Here is an 18,499-nt window from a genome sequence, read left to right on the forward strand (position 1 = left end):
GTCTGCCAATTCTGTTTTATTGCACTCTCCCAAATGCTTAGTACAGTGCTCTGAACACAGTACAGGGCCATGGTCCACTAGCTTCTATTCATTCATTCATATTTATTGAGCTTTAACTCTGTGCAGAGCACTGTACTAAGCGCTTGGAAAATACAATTTGGCAACAGGTAAAGACAATCCCTTGCCCAACAATGGGCTCACAGTCTAGAAGGGGGAGACAGACAACAAAACAAACAGGCATCAATAGCATCAAAATAAATAAATAGAATTATAGATATATACACATCATTAACTTTGGGAAAGGTGCAGCGGGTTAAGCAGGGATGTTTGGCAACTGATGTTGCTAAAAGCCCAAACCCTGGAAATGGCTTTTTCCCTGTCAGACCTGGGGCCTTGGCCTGAGGCTGGAAGAGATCCCCAGGGAGGGGGCTGCAACACTGCAGCAACACAACAAGGTAGTTGATGCTGAGAAAGAACTAGAGGACAAGGTTGCTAACCAAAGAAATGCATTTGCTCCTACTCTCAGGCAAAAACAAAGAATAAAACCCTGGGGACTTTTCTTATCAGATTCAAACAAATGGATCTCCAGATCCAATCAAGGTAATTCTGAATGTCTCCCTTAACAAGCCCACTGAGACCAATCGGGGAGGAATCAGCTTTTAATAATTTTCCTTCCTAGCCCCTCAGAACTCCAGACCAATTACTCCTGCTCCTGGTGGGGAATCAAAAACTCTGATCATCAAAGCTCTGCTCCCAGGAGAGAAGCAGCAAGGCCTAATGGAAAGAGCCTGGGCCTGAGTAGGAGGTTCTAGGTTCTAATCCTGTCTCTGCCACTTGTCTGCTGTGTGACCTTGTGCAGATCACTTAACTTCTCTCTGCCTCCATTTCCTCTCCTGTAAAATGGGGATGAAATGCCTCTTCTTCCTAGTTCTTAGACTGTGAGCCCCATCAGGGAGGACTGTATCTGACCTGACAGTGCTTGGCACATAGTAAGTGCCTAACAAATGTCATCATTATTGTTATTATCACCATCATCATAGATGGCTGGAAAGAATCTATCCTAGAGGGTAATTAGACTGTAAGCCCCGCCAAGGGACAGGGACCATGTCTAATTCCCACTTGTGAATTCTCTCCCAGAGCTTAGTACAGTGTTCTGCACACAGTAAGTGCTTAATAAATACTAACACTACGTAAGCTCAGTTTGGTCAGGGAATGTGTCTGTTTAGTGTTATATTGTACCCTCCCAGTGCACAGAGTAAGGGCTCAATAAATACGATTGAATAGATACTAATAATTAGAGATTGTCAGGAGGGCCCCTAAACTCTCTTCCAGTAGGATTCAGGTCTGCTCAGTCCAAACTTGCCTCCCGTTAGAGTTGGGTCACCAGAACCCCAGCTGCAAACCCCCCCGGAGAGAGCGTCGTGGCCAACTCTGAGTTAAACAACCCGTGTCTGAGGCAGGACAGCCGCTAAACACCTCCTTGCTGAGCAACCCCCAGGGAAATAAACAACAAAGATTCAATTTGGTCATGCCTTGCTCCACGCATATGAATCCCATCATCTCACTGAATTTCTATCAGATGGGAAATGACAAGTCAGATAATAGGGCTGGCTTTCCTTTCCCCACTCATCTATAAACTGCAGGCCTGCTCAATGTCCCAAGGTGAACCTGACGAGAGAGATAGCTTTGTCATCTTGGCTGAGAAAATCCCTCCCCATGTTGATGGCTCAGACGCCCACCCTCTGCTGCAGAGCTAAAGACTGCAGCTGGTGGGGACCCCTTACCTTGGCCTTGATGATGGTGCACTGCAGGGAGCTGTTATCCTGGTCATAGAGAAGGCTGAATTCCAGGGCTCCCAGAGTAGCTAATAGAGGCAAGAGATGATAATCAAAAGCAAGTAAACAACACTTGGCCGGAAAATCCCTGCCCTGCCCCAGGTTAAGCTTAGGGCCCCATACTTCATGCCAGAAACCTAGTTATCATCATCATCATCAATCGTATTTATTGAGCACTTACTATGTGCACAGCACTGTACTAAGCGCTTGGGAAGTACAAATTGGCAACATATAGAGACAGTCCCTACCCAACAGTGGGCTCACAGTCTAAAAGGGGGAGACAGAGAACGAAACCAAACATACTAACAAAATAAAATAAATAGGATAGATATGTACAAGTAAAATAAATAAATAGAGTAATAAATATGTACAACCATATATACATATATACAGGTGCTGTGGGGAAGGGAAGGAGGTAAGACGGGGGGGATGGAGAGGGGGACGAGGGGGTGAGACACTAGTTTTTACTAGTGTCTGGGGTTAGGACAGTGGGAGAGCAGTCATAGAGCTCTGGCATATTGACACCAAAGCCTCAGTCCCCAGGGCATTTTCCCAATCTCCAAAGCTCAAGTCATCATTTTATCAATAAATATTTCACAATTCACAAACACCCCTTCCGAATCAACTTGCACTGTGGTTTTATCCAAAGGACGACAAAACACCTGCCCCATACCTCCCCCACGGCAACACCCCAGTGAAAGAGCCTTAAACTGTCCTGGCTGCCAAGGCCACAGAGGTCACAGAGCTCAGAGGTCACCAGATAATAATAATAACAATAATAAAAATGATGGCATTTATTAAGCGCCTACTGTGTGCAAAGCACTGTTCTAAGCACTGGGGAGGTTACAAGGTGATCAGGTTGTCCCACGGGGGGCTTACATTCTTCATCCCCATTTGACAGATGAGGGAACTGAGGCCCAGAGAAGTTAAGTGACTTGCCTAAAGTCACAGAGCTGACAATTGGCGAAGCTGGCATTTGAACCCATGACCTCTGACTCCAAAGCCCGTGCTCTTTTCCACTGAGCCACACTGCTTCTCCTGCACAATTCCTTCCAAGACTGAGTCTTTGAACCAAGGAAAGTTTCTGTCTCTATGTGGTCTTTTTTTTAATTGTATTTGTTAAGAGCTTACTGTGTGCCAGGCACTGTCTTAAGCACTGGGGAAGGTAGAAACTAATCAGGTTGGACACAGTCCACATCCCACATGGGACTCACAGTCTTAATCTCCATTTTACAGAGGAGAGAACTGAGGTACAGAGAAGTTAAGTGATTTGCCCAAGTTCAAACAGCGGACAAGGGGTGAAACTGTGATTAAAACCCAGCTCCCTCAGACTCCCAGTCCCACGCTCTGTTCACTAGGCAACACTGCTTCTCTTGGGACCTAGGCAGCCATTCTGGGCGATGTCATAGGGATGCACAGATTAAGCATGTGCTTAGTAACCCGGCTCCACTTCTTGCCAGTTGCGTGACCTTGAGTAAGTCACCTAACTTCTCTGCGCCACAGTTTCCTTATCTGTAAAACTGGGATGAAATACCTGCTCTCCCTCCCACAAAGTCCGTGATCCCCATTTGGGGCAGGAACTGTGCCTGATGTGATTGTCCTATATCTACCCCAGTAATAATAGTGGATTTTAGTAGTAATTTTGGTGTTTATAATAAAATATCCCAGTGCTTAGCAGTGCTTGGCACATAGTAAGCACTTGACAAATACAACAATTACCATGGTGTGGTTGAGACTGTGGGCCTTTCATAATCCTTTTTAGTCACACATCCAGTGCCCAGAAGGTAACTTCACCACCCGTGGTATCTTCTTCTAATGAGAGATCAAGCTATGAGTGTATTTACACACACACACCCACACACACCACACACACACACACCCAGCAGCAGCAACCAAATGCACTCCACAAGCCACTCAAAAACTGCTTTTGGTGCTTCCCATCTTCCACTTTTGCTAGTGTTTGAGATTCTGCTGCTCTCTAATATCAAATTTGTCCTTAGGAACATTCAACTTTGGAGTCAAAAGGGTCAAGCAGCCTCAAAGTGACTTTCAGTGCTTGTGGATTAGAGGGTACCAAGCCCATCTCTCCCCTCTGAAGGCTGGAGTTGAGATAGCTCTGACACAGTGAATACCTCTCTGCCCTTCAACTGCTCCACCCAGACAGACACATATGCCTGACTGTTGCAAAGTGCTGTTGGAATCGCTGCAGGCTGGAGGCTGGATCTAGTGGAATTCACGTCTGAGGAACCTGCTTTGCTTGGGCCTGAGCAGAACTGGGATGTGGGTTCCAGTGGTTTCCCGTATCTGAACCTCTTATGCCCCTTTCTGCCCTGCCCACACTTCCTGCTGGGTCCGAGGGGCCCTGGCTTTCTCTGAATTTCTCTTCTTAAAGTTTGGAGAAAGTTACATTTAAAGGCTAAATAATTCAGGGTGGCCAAAACTGGGTTGTGCTTTCAGGTTTATTATTTACAGATGAAGAGAAATGGCATCTTCACTCAGCCCAATTCCTTCCCTGATTACTTATTTAGTGGGTGCTAAAAGCACTTAGAATCTGGAGAACATGACATGGGCCTCAGTGGAATGATGCTCGGGTCCTTGACTGCGGGCAGGACTAATTCCACCGATTCCCTCCTGGATAACCTAGGGTTGCTTCTAGTTAAAGTAAAAACACAGAGCTCCTTACAAGACACCCCAGCCTCTGTGTACATGTTACACACACTCAACCCCACACAAAAACACACACACACTTCCACACATACCCTTTCCCATAAGAAGCTGAGCAAATCATGGCATGTGGAATGCTTACCTTTATGTTCTTTGGGCCATACGGTGGAGCTTTGCTTTCAACTAACCCAATCTTGGGGTGTCCACTCAATTCAACATCCTTGAGAATGGTATTCACCAACTCCAGTGCCTCCCCCGCCAGAGGTCAGGGTATGGTGAGGCTGAATCTAGCCTGCTGCTACAATAGCCCTGGGGACCAAACCCGACAGATCTCGAGGCACGAGGGCAATGACCCTCCCCCCTGCATTTTTTGTGGGCATCTCTTTCTGCTATCACATGTCCATCAGTGCCACTTCCTAAATCTGATCCAGACCCGGATGGCACTGGCACTACCTACTTGCTTCGTCAGAGTCATAGCTGTTGGCCTCCTCTTCCTCTTCATCCGGGGGCAGCGGCTGCTGTCGGGCAGGGGCCACCATGGCGGGGGGAGCTGCAGCTTGTGAGTAGGGTCCTGGCTGGCGGACCACCCTTTCCTCCTTGACCCCAGGCCCGAAGTAGGTTCCTGATCCCCCTGCTCGCTCTCCTCGGGGAATGGTTGGATAGTCAGGGTCTGCCGGGACTGCATCTGCTGGGGCTAAAGAAAAAAGTGGAACATGACATTAGGGACTGTGGTGACGGGAGGGCAGAGGAGGAAATAGATGAGAAACAGAAAGTGGTCTCAATGTTGAGGAAGAAAGGAGACGACCAGACTTCCAGCTGCTTCTCTTCCACCCAAGAACACTGGACAGCTGGCCTCTGTTAGAAAGTGATTTCCTGTAGTATGGACCAGGCTCAGAAAAGCCCCCCAGAGATGACTAGAGCAAGTCAAGTGGATCTCTCCCTATGCCAGTGGGATTACTTCCCATCCTCAGGGTAGGGGCAGGAAAGCCTCTGGTTTACTGGGAGACCCTGGGGCTGAACCGTCATCATCATCATCATCAATCGTATTTATTGAGCGCTTACTGTGTGCAGAGCACTGTACTAAGCGCTTGGGAAGTACAAGTTGACAACATATAGAGACAGTCCCTACCCAACAGTGGGCTCACAGTCTAAAAGGGGGAGACAGTGAACAAAACCAAACATACTAACAAAATAAAATAAATAGAATAGATATGTACAAGTAAAATAAATACATAAATAAATAGAGTAATAAATATGTACAAACATATATACATATATACAGGTGGGAGGAGAGTCCTTGGGGAGCCCCTCAATCTGAGCTAGGCCACTTTCAGACCTCAGGGCTTCAGAGGAAAGCAGATCAGTCTTGAGTTCAATCAGCCATCAAATGAACTACATTTACCTCCCTGTTGGGCAGTGCCAGGGAGTTTCCTATCACCTCATTATCAAGGCCAGTTTCTGGCTGAGCTCTGACAGGGAGGGCCCAGAGGGTCTGCTCCCACTGACATACCCCTGCATCAAATCCATTTGACCCACCATGTTGTCTCATGGTTGATCAGAAAGAGGCATGAGGCCTAAACCTAGAGTTAAATCACTAGTAGTTGTAAGTCAGTCAATTGTATTTATTGAGCACTTACTGTGTTCAGAGCACTGTACTAAGCACCTGGGAGAATACAATATAAAAATACAACAGATGCATTCCCTGCCCAAAAAGAGTTTATGGTCTAGAGAGGAAGACAGACATTAATATAAATAAATAAAATTACAAATAAGTACATAAGTGCTGCGGGGCTGGGATGGCATGGCTTAGTGGAAAGAGCATGGGCTTGGAAGTCAGAAGACATGGGTTCTAATCCCAGCTCTGCCACTTGTCTGCTGTGAGACCTTGGGCAAGCTGCTTAACTTCTCTGTGCCTCTGTTACCTCATCTGTAAAATGGGGATTAAAACTGTGAGCCCCCCATGGGACAACTTGATTACCTTACGGCTATCCCAGTACTTAGAACAGTGCTTGGCACATAGTAAGCACCTAACAGATACCATAATCATTATTATTATTATTGGGGATGAATAAAGGGAGCAAGTCCAGGAAGTTCAGCAGGGAGCGGGAGAAAAGAAAAGGAGGGCTTAGTCAGGGGAGGCCTCTTGGAGGAGATGCGTCTTTAGTAGTTTAGTAGTAATAGTAGTTGTAATAATACGAAGTAAGTGCTTACTGTGTGCAGAACATTGCTCTAAGCACTCACACACCTGCTCCAGTTTGGTGCCAACCTGGTGATACTTGTAAATTCTGTGGGGAGAGTTTCAGGGTTTGCATAATGAAACAGCTCCAAGCATAGTCTCTCTGAAAACTGTTGTTGTGACTAGAACAATATACCAAAATTGGGAACCGCCAAAGCATCGCAACATTTCATGATGCTCCAAGACTATTGCCAGAGCCAAGTCCAGTGCTTAGAACAGTGCTTGACATATAGAAAGTGCTTAACAAATACCCTAAAAATAGGTCAACTTTTCACCAATGCTACGTGTTGAGAACTAGCAGAGATTTGTGGTGTGAATAGCAACCCAGGGACTGAGCAGAAGGAAAGAGCCAGACCCACCTTGCTCCATCCCAGTGGGCAGAACAGAAGCAGCAGTAGGAATATTTATGCCTCTATAAAATGCAGAATTTTGGGAAGGTCGCAGCCATGGCGGTAGCTGTGGTTATGACTTGTAGACAAAGCCGCAAGGAGTCTGTAACTCTGCTCTTCTAGCCGCAGATCCCTATGGTTTTTACTTTCTTTTTGTATTTATCCCCTCCTTAGTCTTCTACATTGTTTTTGTGTTCTTATTGTTTTGTCTTTCCTTATGTTTCTGTCGCCAGTGCCCTTTCCATCTCAATTCTCAGACTGTGAGCCCAATTCTCTGTCATGAATTCTTTCCCATTGCTTAGTTCTCCTTAATAAATATTCCTACTAAAACAGAAATAGGGAGCCAGACTCCCTAAGGCTCTGCACTCTTTGCCAAACTTATTTGTTCTTCTGAAACAGATATAGTGGCATATCATCACTAATGGCAGGACCTTAAGTTGGAGCACTATCTGCCACTGTTATATATGTGGGTCAGTAAAGATGCAACTGCTACCAGAAGGCTGAGCATTAAAACAAATCCAGGGCATTAAAACAAACTGTGCCTCAGTTTCCTCATCTGCATAATGGGGATTCAATAACTCTTCTCTCTCTACTTAGGCTGTAAGCCCCATGTAGGACAGCAACTGTATCTGGCCTGATTAACTTGCATCTACTATAACACTTAGAACAGTGCTTGACAGTAAGCACTTAATAAAGATCATAAAAAAAATCCAAGGCAGAACTGGTTAATCTGGCCTGATTAATTTGTATCTATCCCAACACTTTAGAACAACGCTTGACACATAGTAAATACTTAACAAATATCATTAAAAAATCAGGACAGAACTGGGCGCTTGGGGATGGGTACGGAAAGGTAAGATTTTCCTTTTCCAGTAGGTGTGTCTTTGGCAGAGGGCAGAACTGAACTACATGGGGGAACAAACCTGCTGAGAAAACCAACACCGCTTGCCAATTTGGTAGTAACAAAAAAGAAAACAGCAGGAGATACTCCAACTACACAATTACACAAAGGCAGAGGGAGACTGGATCTGCTTGCCATCATGAACCCACCTCCCGTCCCCCATTCTCTGTCCTGCGGAAACACCAAATGAATGCTCCTTTTGGGCAGGGAACATGTCTACCACCTCTGTCATACTTTAATCCTCAAAGCTTGGATTCTATTTTGGAACAATGACACCCTCAACCCATTGTATAGGCCAATCTCAGTTGGGTTCCCCCTGCCCTACCACTAAGGCACTATGGGAAAATTATTGGTGCTTGACCAGACTCGGTGGAAGACACACCCCCGGCTTGAATTCTGGCTTTAGGAGTGTGAACATGCCAGGCTCACCACGATCCTGGCAGTAGCCCCACAAGATCTTTCTCTTTTATAGGATTCTTACAATGTCAGTTCTCACCCCAGGGCTGGAGATGCTACTGAGCCCAAGTAGACACAGCCTCTTCCAGAGAAGACTAGATAAGTCCGAGGCCAAGGGCAAGGGCATGGACTGCTGGGGGCTGAAGCTAACTACCCCAATACCCAAAGCATCTGGAGATGGCTGAGGTTAGGCAGGACTCCAGGGACTGAGAGAGTTAGAGACCAGGCCAGGCTAATGGATGAAATAATCCACTCAACTGATTTGGCAATAAAGACTGAAAAAGGAGGAGCCATCCAGGGCTCGGGACCCAGAGGCAGGGGCATCTGAATTGTCCTAAGATAGTGATAAGAACAAACAGATGCTCTGGCAAAGGAAGAGATGGAGAGTTATCTGACTGTGGATCAGGAAACTTGCCATCTGGTCCTGACTTACCTCTACCTGTGGCACCTACAGGCCAACAAGACAGAAATTTTATGGTTTACAGTAGGGATGGGTGAAACAGCCACTTGCTTCAGAGCTTGAAAGTCACCCAGAGCAGGTCACTTGGAGATCTCCCTCCATTCTCTGACCTGGGGCTGTTTGCTCTTTTACCTTTCTTCAGGTACCATTGATGGTAATATCAACATCCACTTCAACCACATACAATTCACCTTCAGAAATTATTTTTATTCTGTTAGACTGTAAATTCCCTCTAGACTTTAAACTCATTATGGGTAGGGAAATGTCTGCTAATTCTGTGGTATTGTACTCTCCCAACTGCTTAGTATAGTGTTGTACACATAGTAAGCACTCAATAAAGACACTGAATAAAAATTGCATGGATCCAGCAAGGATTCCAAGTTAGTGCTTCTCTCTCTCTCTCTCTCTCTCTCACACACACACACACACACACACACACACACACACACACACACACACACACACACACACACACACACACACACACACACACACACACACACACACACACACACACACACACACACACACACACACACACACACACACACACACACACACACACACACACACACCCCCCCCCCCCCCCCCCCCCCCCCCGGCACTGGGCCTTGGGCCTCCTTCCTGAGGAAATAAACTCAAGCAGGATCTCCAGACAAAGCAACATGTCTTGGGGGTCTAATCCAGGCATCCAACAGGCACAGAGTTATAGTGTCCTGGGATCATCCGGATGCATTGCTGACAAAGAAATTGTGTGTAATAGTGAAGAAACTCAATAATGGGGAGGTTTGCTGAGTATTGGAAAGATGAGAAGAAAAGGAGTCAAGTGATCCAATCTAACCCATCAGTATCAAACCTGAAAGAAAAGACAATATGCCCTTGAAAATTAAATGCTCAAATTCAAAGGAAACATTCTTTTTATTCATTCATTCAATGGTATTATTGAGGGCTTACTGTATGCAGAGCACTGTACTATGCACTTGGGAGAGTACAGTACATTACTTCATCATCCCCCTCCTCCTTCTCCTTCCAAAGTTGACTAATTGGATGTTATTGGATACGGATCACGGGTGTCAATGGAGGCTATTGTTTCCAGTTTTTTTGAACTGGAATCCCAGCCTTGCTCATTTCTGATCTCTGACAAAACCAGAGTATTTCCAAAATGGTAACATTTTGTCTGCTAGTTCTTTGAAGTTTACCATTCCCACCCCTGTTAAAATCCTTGTCCCTTTTTCACTCACAGTGAAAAGTTAACACCTGTGATATGGGCCATTTTCACCTCATTATTTTTGAGGATGAACAAATCATTTTCTGCTCTTCTGACAAACACCTTTTTCACTTCTTTAGTTCATATCTTGATCTTGGAAGTTAAGCAAGTTTGACACCCATTAAACAGTGTCACTGTCACAAGTTCTAGGTACGGAGGTGATTTGACATCCCATTTCCTGTGGCCAGTGGAATAAAGTGGGGTCATATAATAGGTCCAGTCTTACCATACAACATGCCATCTTTGAATAAAAAGGACTTCTGACCATTGGCTTCAAGGCACTCAATCAGCTCACTCCCCACTTTTTATCCTTGCCCCTCTCCCACTACACACCAGCACACAATCTTTACTCCTCTCAGGCCAACTCATTCCCTGTGCCTCATTTCTGCCTTTCTCAGCCAACTTCTCACTCATACCTTGGCTCCTATTTGTAATTTCCTCCCCCTTCACATCTGGCTCTCTCAATCTTCAAAGCCCTTCTGGGATCACTTCTTCTCCAGGGGGCCTTCCCATATTAATCTCTCAACTCCCAACCTTATTTCACCCTCTTCTGCCACTTCAGTGCATCCATTCATTCACTCAGTTGTATTTATTGAGGGCTTACTGTGTGCAGAGCACTGTACTATACAATACAACAATAAACAGACACATTCATTGCCCACAATGAGCATATGTCACTTAAGCACTTGGGGAATTCACTTCTCCCAGGCCCTCACCTCCCCTTTCCCGCTGTGAAGTACTTATATATGTATCGTTAAACTCTGCTGTTTCTTTCTACCTGTAACTTATTTTGGTATGTCTCCTTGATGGATTGTAAAATCCTTCATTCATTTATTCATTCCATCATATTTATTGAGTGCAGAGTACTGTACTAAGTGCTTGGAAGCATACAATATAACAATAAACAGACACATTCCCTGTCCACAATCAATCAATCAATCGTATTTATTGAGCGCTTATTATGTGCAGAGCACTGTACTAAGCGCTTGGGAAGCACAAATTGGCAACATATAGAGACAGTCCCTACCCAACAGTGGGAGGGACTTGAGATCCTTGAGATGGGGGTTTATGCCTACCAACTCTAATGGACTACACCCACCCAAGTGCTTAGTAGAGTGTGATGCACAGAGTAAGTGTTCATAAATTTTGTAAGTGTTTGAGAAACAGCATGGCATAGTGGATAGAGCACAGGCTTGGGAATCAGAAGATCATGGATTCTAATCCCAGCTCCTCCACGTGTCTGCTGTGTGACCTTGGGCAAGTCACCTCACTTCCTCTGTGCCTCAGTTCCCTCATCTGTAAAGTGGGGATGAAGACTGTGAGCCCCATGTGGGACAGGGACTGTATCTAACCCGATTTGCTTGTATCCACCCCAGGACTTAGTTCATTGCTTGGCACGTAGTAGGCACTTAACAAATACCACAATTATTATTATAAGTATTACTGATTGATTGATTGATTGATTGGTCATTTAAAAATACCTCGACCTCTTGGACCAAGACACTGACATGCCCAGATTTGGGTTAGGAAGTTGGTCTGATTTCTTCCCAAAGAAACAGAGCCGAATTCCGGAACCAGAACCATACCTCGCTGAGCCGGCTGGACCATGGCACCTTGGCTTGATGCCGGAGGAGGCCTGGAAGCCTGGACTGAATTAGCACGTCTCAAACCTCGAAGGAAGAAAGGAGAAAATGAGAAATGGAGGGTCCTGGTGAGGCCTTAGGCTTACCACAGGTTTAAATGTTGATACGGAGATGCAGAGGTCAGTGTATCCTTAGAGATAAAAGGCAGCTTGACAGTGCCTGAGAAGGGGTGTAGGGGAGGAATCCAGGTGGAGAGAATGAGAAGCAACCGTTTAGGACTAACCCCAGACATAATGCTCAGAGGATTTTTTGAAACAGCCTGTCAGGGATATTTATTGTGGGCTCTTACTATGTTCAGAACACTAAGTGCTTTGGAGAGTACAGTGATCCAACTGGATCTTTAGGGATTAGAGTCCATGTTCAAAACAGAGGATTAGATACAGATTAGACTAGGGATTAGAACCAGAGACAGGGACCTTGCTTAAAATGACTCTGCCAGTGAATGCCTGCTAAGGGAGTCATAAGCCCATTATCCTCTATCTCTGTGTATTCTTTCCCAGCACTTAGTCCAGGGCTTTGTACACAGTAGGCTCTTAGTAAATACTTTGAGGAAGATGACTACTAATTCTAGTATTACTACAACTATTACAACAACAACATGGGTTTTCCTTAAAGTAATCTCATCTCATCTGATCGTGACGACATTACAAAAGGTAGGAGAGAAGCAGGAGCCCATACGTCAGAAGCCAGTTAGGGTAGGATGTGAAAGAAGCTCTGATCTGACACCTCTCTTTATTTTATTCCTTTAGTAAGTAATAAGAATAATAATAAATAAATAATAGCACTTACTATGTGCCAAGCACTATAGTAAGCATTGGGGTAGATCTAAAATAATCAACTTGGACACAGTCTGTGTCCCACATAAGGTTCACAGACTTAATCCCCATTTTACAGAGAAGGTTACTGAGGCCCAGAGAAGTTAAGAAACTTGCCCAAGGACATGCAACAGACAAGAGGCAAGCAGTTTAGAACCATCTCCTCTTTTGATGGGCATAGGGGAAAAGGTAAGGAAACATTCCGTAAATCACCACAGGGGCTGAAGTTGCATGCCGTAGTGGAAAGAGCATGGGCCTGAACATCTGCGTGGCTCAGCGGAAAGAGCCCAGGCTTTGAAGTCAGAGGTCATCGGTTCAAATCCCGGCTCTGCCACTTGTCAGCTGTGTGACTTTGGGCAAGTCACTTCACTTCTCTGGGCCTCTGTTACCTCCTTTGTAAAATGGAGATTAAGACTGGGAGCCCCATGTGGGACAACCTGATCACTTTGTAAATTCCCCAGTGCTTAGAACAGTGCTTTGCATATAGTAAGCACTTAATAAAATGCCATTATTATTATTATTATTATTATTATTATTATTATTATTATTATCTGAAGACCTGGGTTCTAATCTCAGCTTTGCCAATTGCTTGCTGTGTGACCTCAGGCAAGTCATCGTGCCTCTGTTCTCTCAAATGTAAAATGAGGATTTAATAATTGTTCTCCTTCCTACTTAGACTGTGAGCCCCATGCAGGATGGGGACTGTGTCCATCCTAACTAACTTGTACCTAAACCAGTGCTTAACAAGTGCCATAAAAAGGGGGAGAGGGGAAAAGGTCATCCTTCACCCTCAAGAAGGTTTGACTAAAAATTTATGTCATCACAGTCATACAAACTAATGATTGAACAATTATAAGATACAGGAATCAATTCTTTCCAAGATAATTGTCAGGCCCTTTGGGTGGGATGAGACACTCCTTCCTGGAGTTTGTGCATTGGCACAATAACTTGTTCTCCTGAGTGCAGAAATAAGGCTCCAACATGCTCAATGTACATCCCCGGTGGAGGTGACTGCCTGACAAAATTTAAGCTCTAGTATATGTGAATAAATGGTTGTAGTGCCTCATTGCTGCTACCGATGCACTTGCAGGCTGGCAGTGTCTTCCCTTACTAACCCAGGGATTATTAAATAGATAATGGACCTGCACAATCATTTAATGTGGAACAGAATGTTCAAAAGTCATAACTCATCCACAGCCTCTTCAAATGTATTTAGCCTAAGGATTACTCCATTTCATTATACATGGCTTATGATGCACGACTCCTACTTCTATAGTAGAACAAGTCATCCCCATAACTCTTCCTTGTTAAATCCATGTTTCCTCCAAGAGGTCTTCCCTAATTAGGCCTTCCCTGATTAAGCCCTCCTTTCCTCTTCTCCCACTCCCTTCTGCATCACCCTGACTTGCTCCCTTTATTCATCCTCCCTCCCAGCCCCCACACATGTACATATCTGTAATTTTTTTATTTATATTAATGTCTTTCTCCCTCTCTAGACTGTAAGCTCATTGTGGTTAGAGAATATCTGTTGATCATTATATTGTACTCTCCCAAGCACTAAGTACAGGGTTCTGCATACAATAAACACTCAACAAATATGATTGAATGAATGAATAAATTTCTTCACTGGCAGAACTGGAAAAACTGGCATTGTCCTTCCTGGAAATGTCCAACCAAGAGTTGGAGTGGGAGCAGTAGAAATATCGTAGGGATGGTCTGGCCCACCTTCAAAGCCTCACTGAAGGCACAGCTCCTCCAAGAGGCCTTCCCTGACTAAACCCTCCTCTCCTCATAAGCCCTCCTGTGCTGCCTTGACTTGCTCCTTTTATTCATCCCCCCTTCCAGCCTCATAGCACGTATGTACATATCTGTAATTTTATTTATTTATATTAATGTCTGTCTCCCCCTCTAGACTGCAAGCTCATTGTGAGCAGGGAATGTGTCTGTTATATTGTTATATATTCTCCCAAGTGCATAGTACAGTGCTCTGCACAAAGTAAGCACTCAATAAACATGTTTGACTGACTGATTGAAAGGATGCTATCCAGTGATAACCCAGACTCAGGCCTGCTGGTATAACCCAGGAGATATTCAGATGCCTGCCTGGTGGCTGAAGGAACAACCTTCAATGTTTGCACTTTCCTAAAGTAGAGTTCTGCTCCTAACTCTGCCTCTTAGTGATGTCCTGTAGGAGGTCATCAAAATCCCAGAAGCCCTCTGCCTGGATGCTGGGAATCACTGCAACTTGCCTGGCCTACTTAATGCGGGAAATTTGTTCCAATCTGAGAAACAAAGGGCAGCAGAGCTCAGGAAAAACATGGCAGACGAGCCCAAGCAGTGGAGGATTATAGTCAGAGGATGAAGAGTTCATGGAGGTTTTAGAAGAAAGCAGGGGTCCTCACTAGGATTTTCTTAAGTGATAAAGCAGTTACAGGAGCTGTGGCATATTTGCGTGTAACCAAACCCTCTTGTTTCTTTCTCAGCCTGCTATTGCCAACTCGGATGCCTGGTACCCACTTAGGCATTTTTGGCTGAGCCAGTCAGATGCCAGAACTGAGAAAGGATGAAGAAGCTGAGGCTTCCCTAGATGTTCCTGCTGGGCTCTAACAGTCCCAAGACCCCGACAGGGAGAACAGAGAAGGAAGTTGAAGAAAATGCAGAGTGAAGAGAAGATTTCAAAGCCAAGGCAGTAAAATCATAGATAAATTTATAGGAAACCAGAAGGATACCCAACCCCCGGGAAATTAAAACTTCCCAAGACACAATCTACAGGACCACTTGAGGAACAACTGGAAAGGGCCGGGTGTCCTCAAATAATAATAATTATGGTGTTCGTTAAGAACTTACTATGTGTCAGGCCCTGTTCTAAGCATTGGATCCCGAACCAGGGGTCAGGGTCCAGGTGGCTGGACTCACATCCTATTTGTGTCCATAAAGAAGCAGTCAGGGGAGTCTTGGTAGCTACCACGAGGACCTCCTCAGAATATTCCAGAATGTAGCTTTAAAAAGATTTGACCTTTGACTTTGAGTTGGAGGTTTTGCGTCTTTTCTGATCTTAGTTGTTTTCATAAAACAATGGAGGGGAGACAAAAACACACACTAAAGCATCTGGGGCTTGATCTCTGCCTCTCTGCCAAATCAATATGGAAAAGAGGCTCAGAGGCAGCATGTGGGAAATACACCTTTGGTGTGAAAGGAAGGAGGGCAGGGTCCTAAAAGACGTATCAACAAAACCATGATAGAAAGAGAGAAGGAAAGTAATTGAGGCAGAGGCCCATCACACTGTTAAATTATTGAGAAAGGATGGAAGTTGATGGGATAGAGGGTGAAAGCAGAATTGAATGGACAGGGACAGACCAGAAGACCCTGAGATTGCTACTGAGTCTTCATATTCAGCCTGTCAGATTCTTATGTGAACTCATTTCAACACAAAATAGAAAGCTGAGCTTCCATCTGGAGTGAGACAAGAGCCCTGTGTGATGAATCTCTCCAGGAGCCTTCTATTAACTATTCCTTTCATATTCAGGGATTAAAGATGACTCGGATGCTTCGTCGGCAGCTAGGCTCTCTCGCCGAGGAAACACACCAATTCAGCAACCAGCTGAAGCTCTGGGGCCAGAGCTTCCCGTCAGTCAGGATGGGAAGAGGGGCTAGAGTCTGGCTTGGCTGTCTATGAGCGGACAACTCCCTGTCGCCCTGAGCACTGTGATGAAAGGACCTGGAACTGAAAGTCGCCTGTTGCTGTAGCGAACCAAACTTGGTAAGGTCTGTTGGGGGTGTCTTGGCAGGTTCCTACTGGGTCAGGAGAGCAGAGCAGCCAATGTGAGGGCTCAAGAGAAGACTCTAGGAAACAGGCCTGGTCCGTTCACAGTTGGTTTTTTTAATGACATTTGTTCAGTGCTTATTATGTGCCAAACACTGTACTAAGCACTGGAGTAGAAACAAGTTAATCAGGTTGGACACAGTCCATGTCCCACATGGGACTCATGGTATTAATCCCCATTTTACAGATGAGGTAACTGAGGCACAGAGAAATTAAGAGACATGTCCAAGGTTTCACAACAGATGTGTGGTGGAGCTGGGATTAGAAACTCAGTCCTTCTGACTCCCAAGCCATTGCTTTATCCATAAGACCACGCTCTCTCTCCCCAGGTATGTCCCATGGGAAAGTGCATCGTGGGAGTGAAAAGCAAAGTCACCACTTGCAAGTTGTCCTTTCCCCCTTCCTGGAATGCCCTCTTCAATCCTTTCTGCCTCCACCACTGGGAAGCTTTTCTGGATTATCTCTACCGTTCCATTCCAATCGCAAAGGTAAACCCTGCTCACTTCCCCCTTTTCTCCCCTCCCCATCCCTTAAGTCATTATCATCTCCTCATCCCCAGATGTTTAGCCTGTCTAGTGTATATAACCCCTTACCATGGAAGTTGATTATTTACTGTTTGTGTTTCTTTCCAGCCTCCTGATGTTCTGCTCAGACTTTCAGGGAAAAATTTTAAGAGTGCAACCAGGAATCCTTTTGGTCCGAGATAACCCACCCTTTCTCTTCCAAGGGGGAATGTTTGCCTCAATAAGGAGGAGAACAGTAGCCCAGTCGTGTAGCCAGTTTGGAAGAAATGCTTCCTGGAGGAGAAAATCGAATACTGTAGGAAAATATTCTCCCTAGGAATTCAGCTCAGATCTGGGAGGCTGTCTTTCCCCTCCCTGTCTACTCTCCAGAAGCTTATCTTTGGAGGTTGCCATTTTCCCTCTACAGTGCCCCATTTCCCTCTCATCCAAACCCAACATTCGCCTCACAGAATGTCACTGTTAGGAAGGGGAAGTTCTCTGATATCAAGTCCTGAGCCCTCTCCCCAGTCCCGGAGTCTCCCTCACCTGCAGGACCCCGGCCGGAGTCGCTGGGGAGCCCTCCCTGGGCAGAGTCCCAGTGTTGTGCGTCCCCGCTGGGATAGTCACTGCCGCTTGGAGCCATACGAGCTTCTGAAGCCCGGCGCACAGGGGGGCCATAGCTTCCCCTGCCAGGAGCCGCAGCCAGCTCTGGACCTGAAAAGGAAAGTCAAATTAAAAGGAAGAAGACAGAAGGGAAGGAAGCAGTAATAATAATAATAATGGCATTTGTTAAGCATTTACTATGTACAAAGCACTGTTCTAAGTGCTGGGGAGGATACAAGGTGATCAGGTTGTCCCATGTGGGGCTCACAGTCTTAATCCCCATTTTACAGATGAGGGAACTGAGGCACAGAGAAGTTAAGTGACTTGCCCAAAGTCACACAGCTGACAAGTGGTAGAGCTTGGATTAGAACCCATGAGCTCTGACTCCCAAGCCCAGGCTCTTTCCACTGGGCCACGCTGCTTCTCTATGCTCTCCCATTCAATTATAAGCTCCCTGAAGGCAGGGACTTTTACTTCTATTGTACTCTCTCAAGCACTGAGTACAGTGCTCTGCAAACAGAAGGTGTTCAGGAAGTACTGATGAATGACTGAGTGATGAACACTAGGGAAAAAAACTTACCATGTGGAAAGGGTTATATCTTGAATGTAAGCTTGTTGTGGGCAGGGAACATGTCTGCCATATTTTTGTGTTGTACTCTTCCAAGTGCTTAGTAGTAATAATAATAGTAATAATAATGGTATTTGTTAAGCACTTAACTATATGCCAGGCACTGTACTAAGCACTGGAGTTGATACAAGCAAATCGGGTTGGACACAGTCCCTGTCCCATGTGGGGCTCACAGTCTCAATCCTCATTTTACAGATGAGGTAACTGAGGTCCAGAGAAGTGAAGTGACTTTCCCAAGGTCATACAGCAGACAAGTGGTACAGTGCTCTAGATTGT

The 18,499-nt window shown here is 45.3% G+C and overlaps 1 protein-coding gene across 3 annotated transcripts in view; it reads right to left on the minus strand.

Annotated features, from left to right (window-relative positions):
• The window catches only part of RPH3A (rabphilin 3A), a 138,190-nt gene that overhangs the window by 29,143 nt on the left and 90,548 nt on the right, over positions 1–18,499 (minus strand). For all 3 annotated transcript variants that reach the window (XM_038762833.1, XM_038762831.1, XM_038762832.1), the window contains 4 exons: positions 17,539–17,706; positions 11,795–11,878; positions 4,957–5,193; positions 1,785–1,864 (listed from right to left, as the gene is read on the minus strand). In XM_038762833.1, the coding sequence (XP_038618761.1) occupies positions 1,785–1,864; positions 4,957–5,193; positions 11,795–11,878; positions 17,539–17,706 (569 nt within the window). The remainder of the gene's footprint in view (positions 1–1,784; positions 1,865–4,956; positions 5,194–11,794; positions 11,879–17,538; positions 17,707–18,499) is intronic.

Source organism: Tachyglossus aculeatus, chromosome 21 (assembly GCF_015852505.1).
Source record: "Tachyglossus aculeatus isolate mTacAcu1 chromosome 21, mTacAcu1.pri, whole genome shotgun sequence".
Classification (NCBI taxonomy): Eukaryota; Metazoa; Chordata; class Mammalia; order Monotremata; family Tachyglossidae; genus Tachyglossus; species Tachyglossus aculeatus.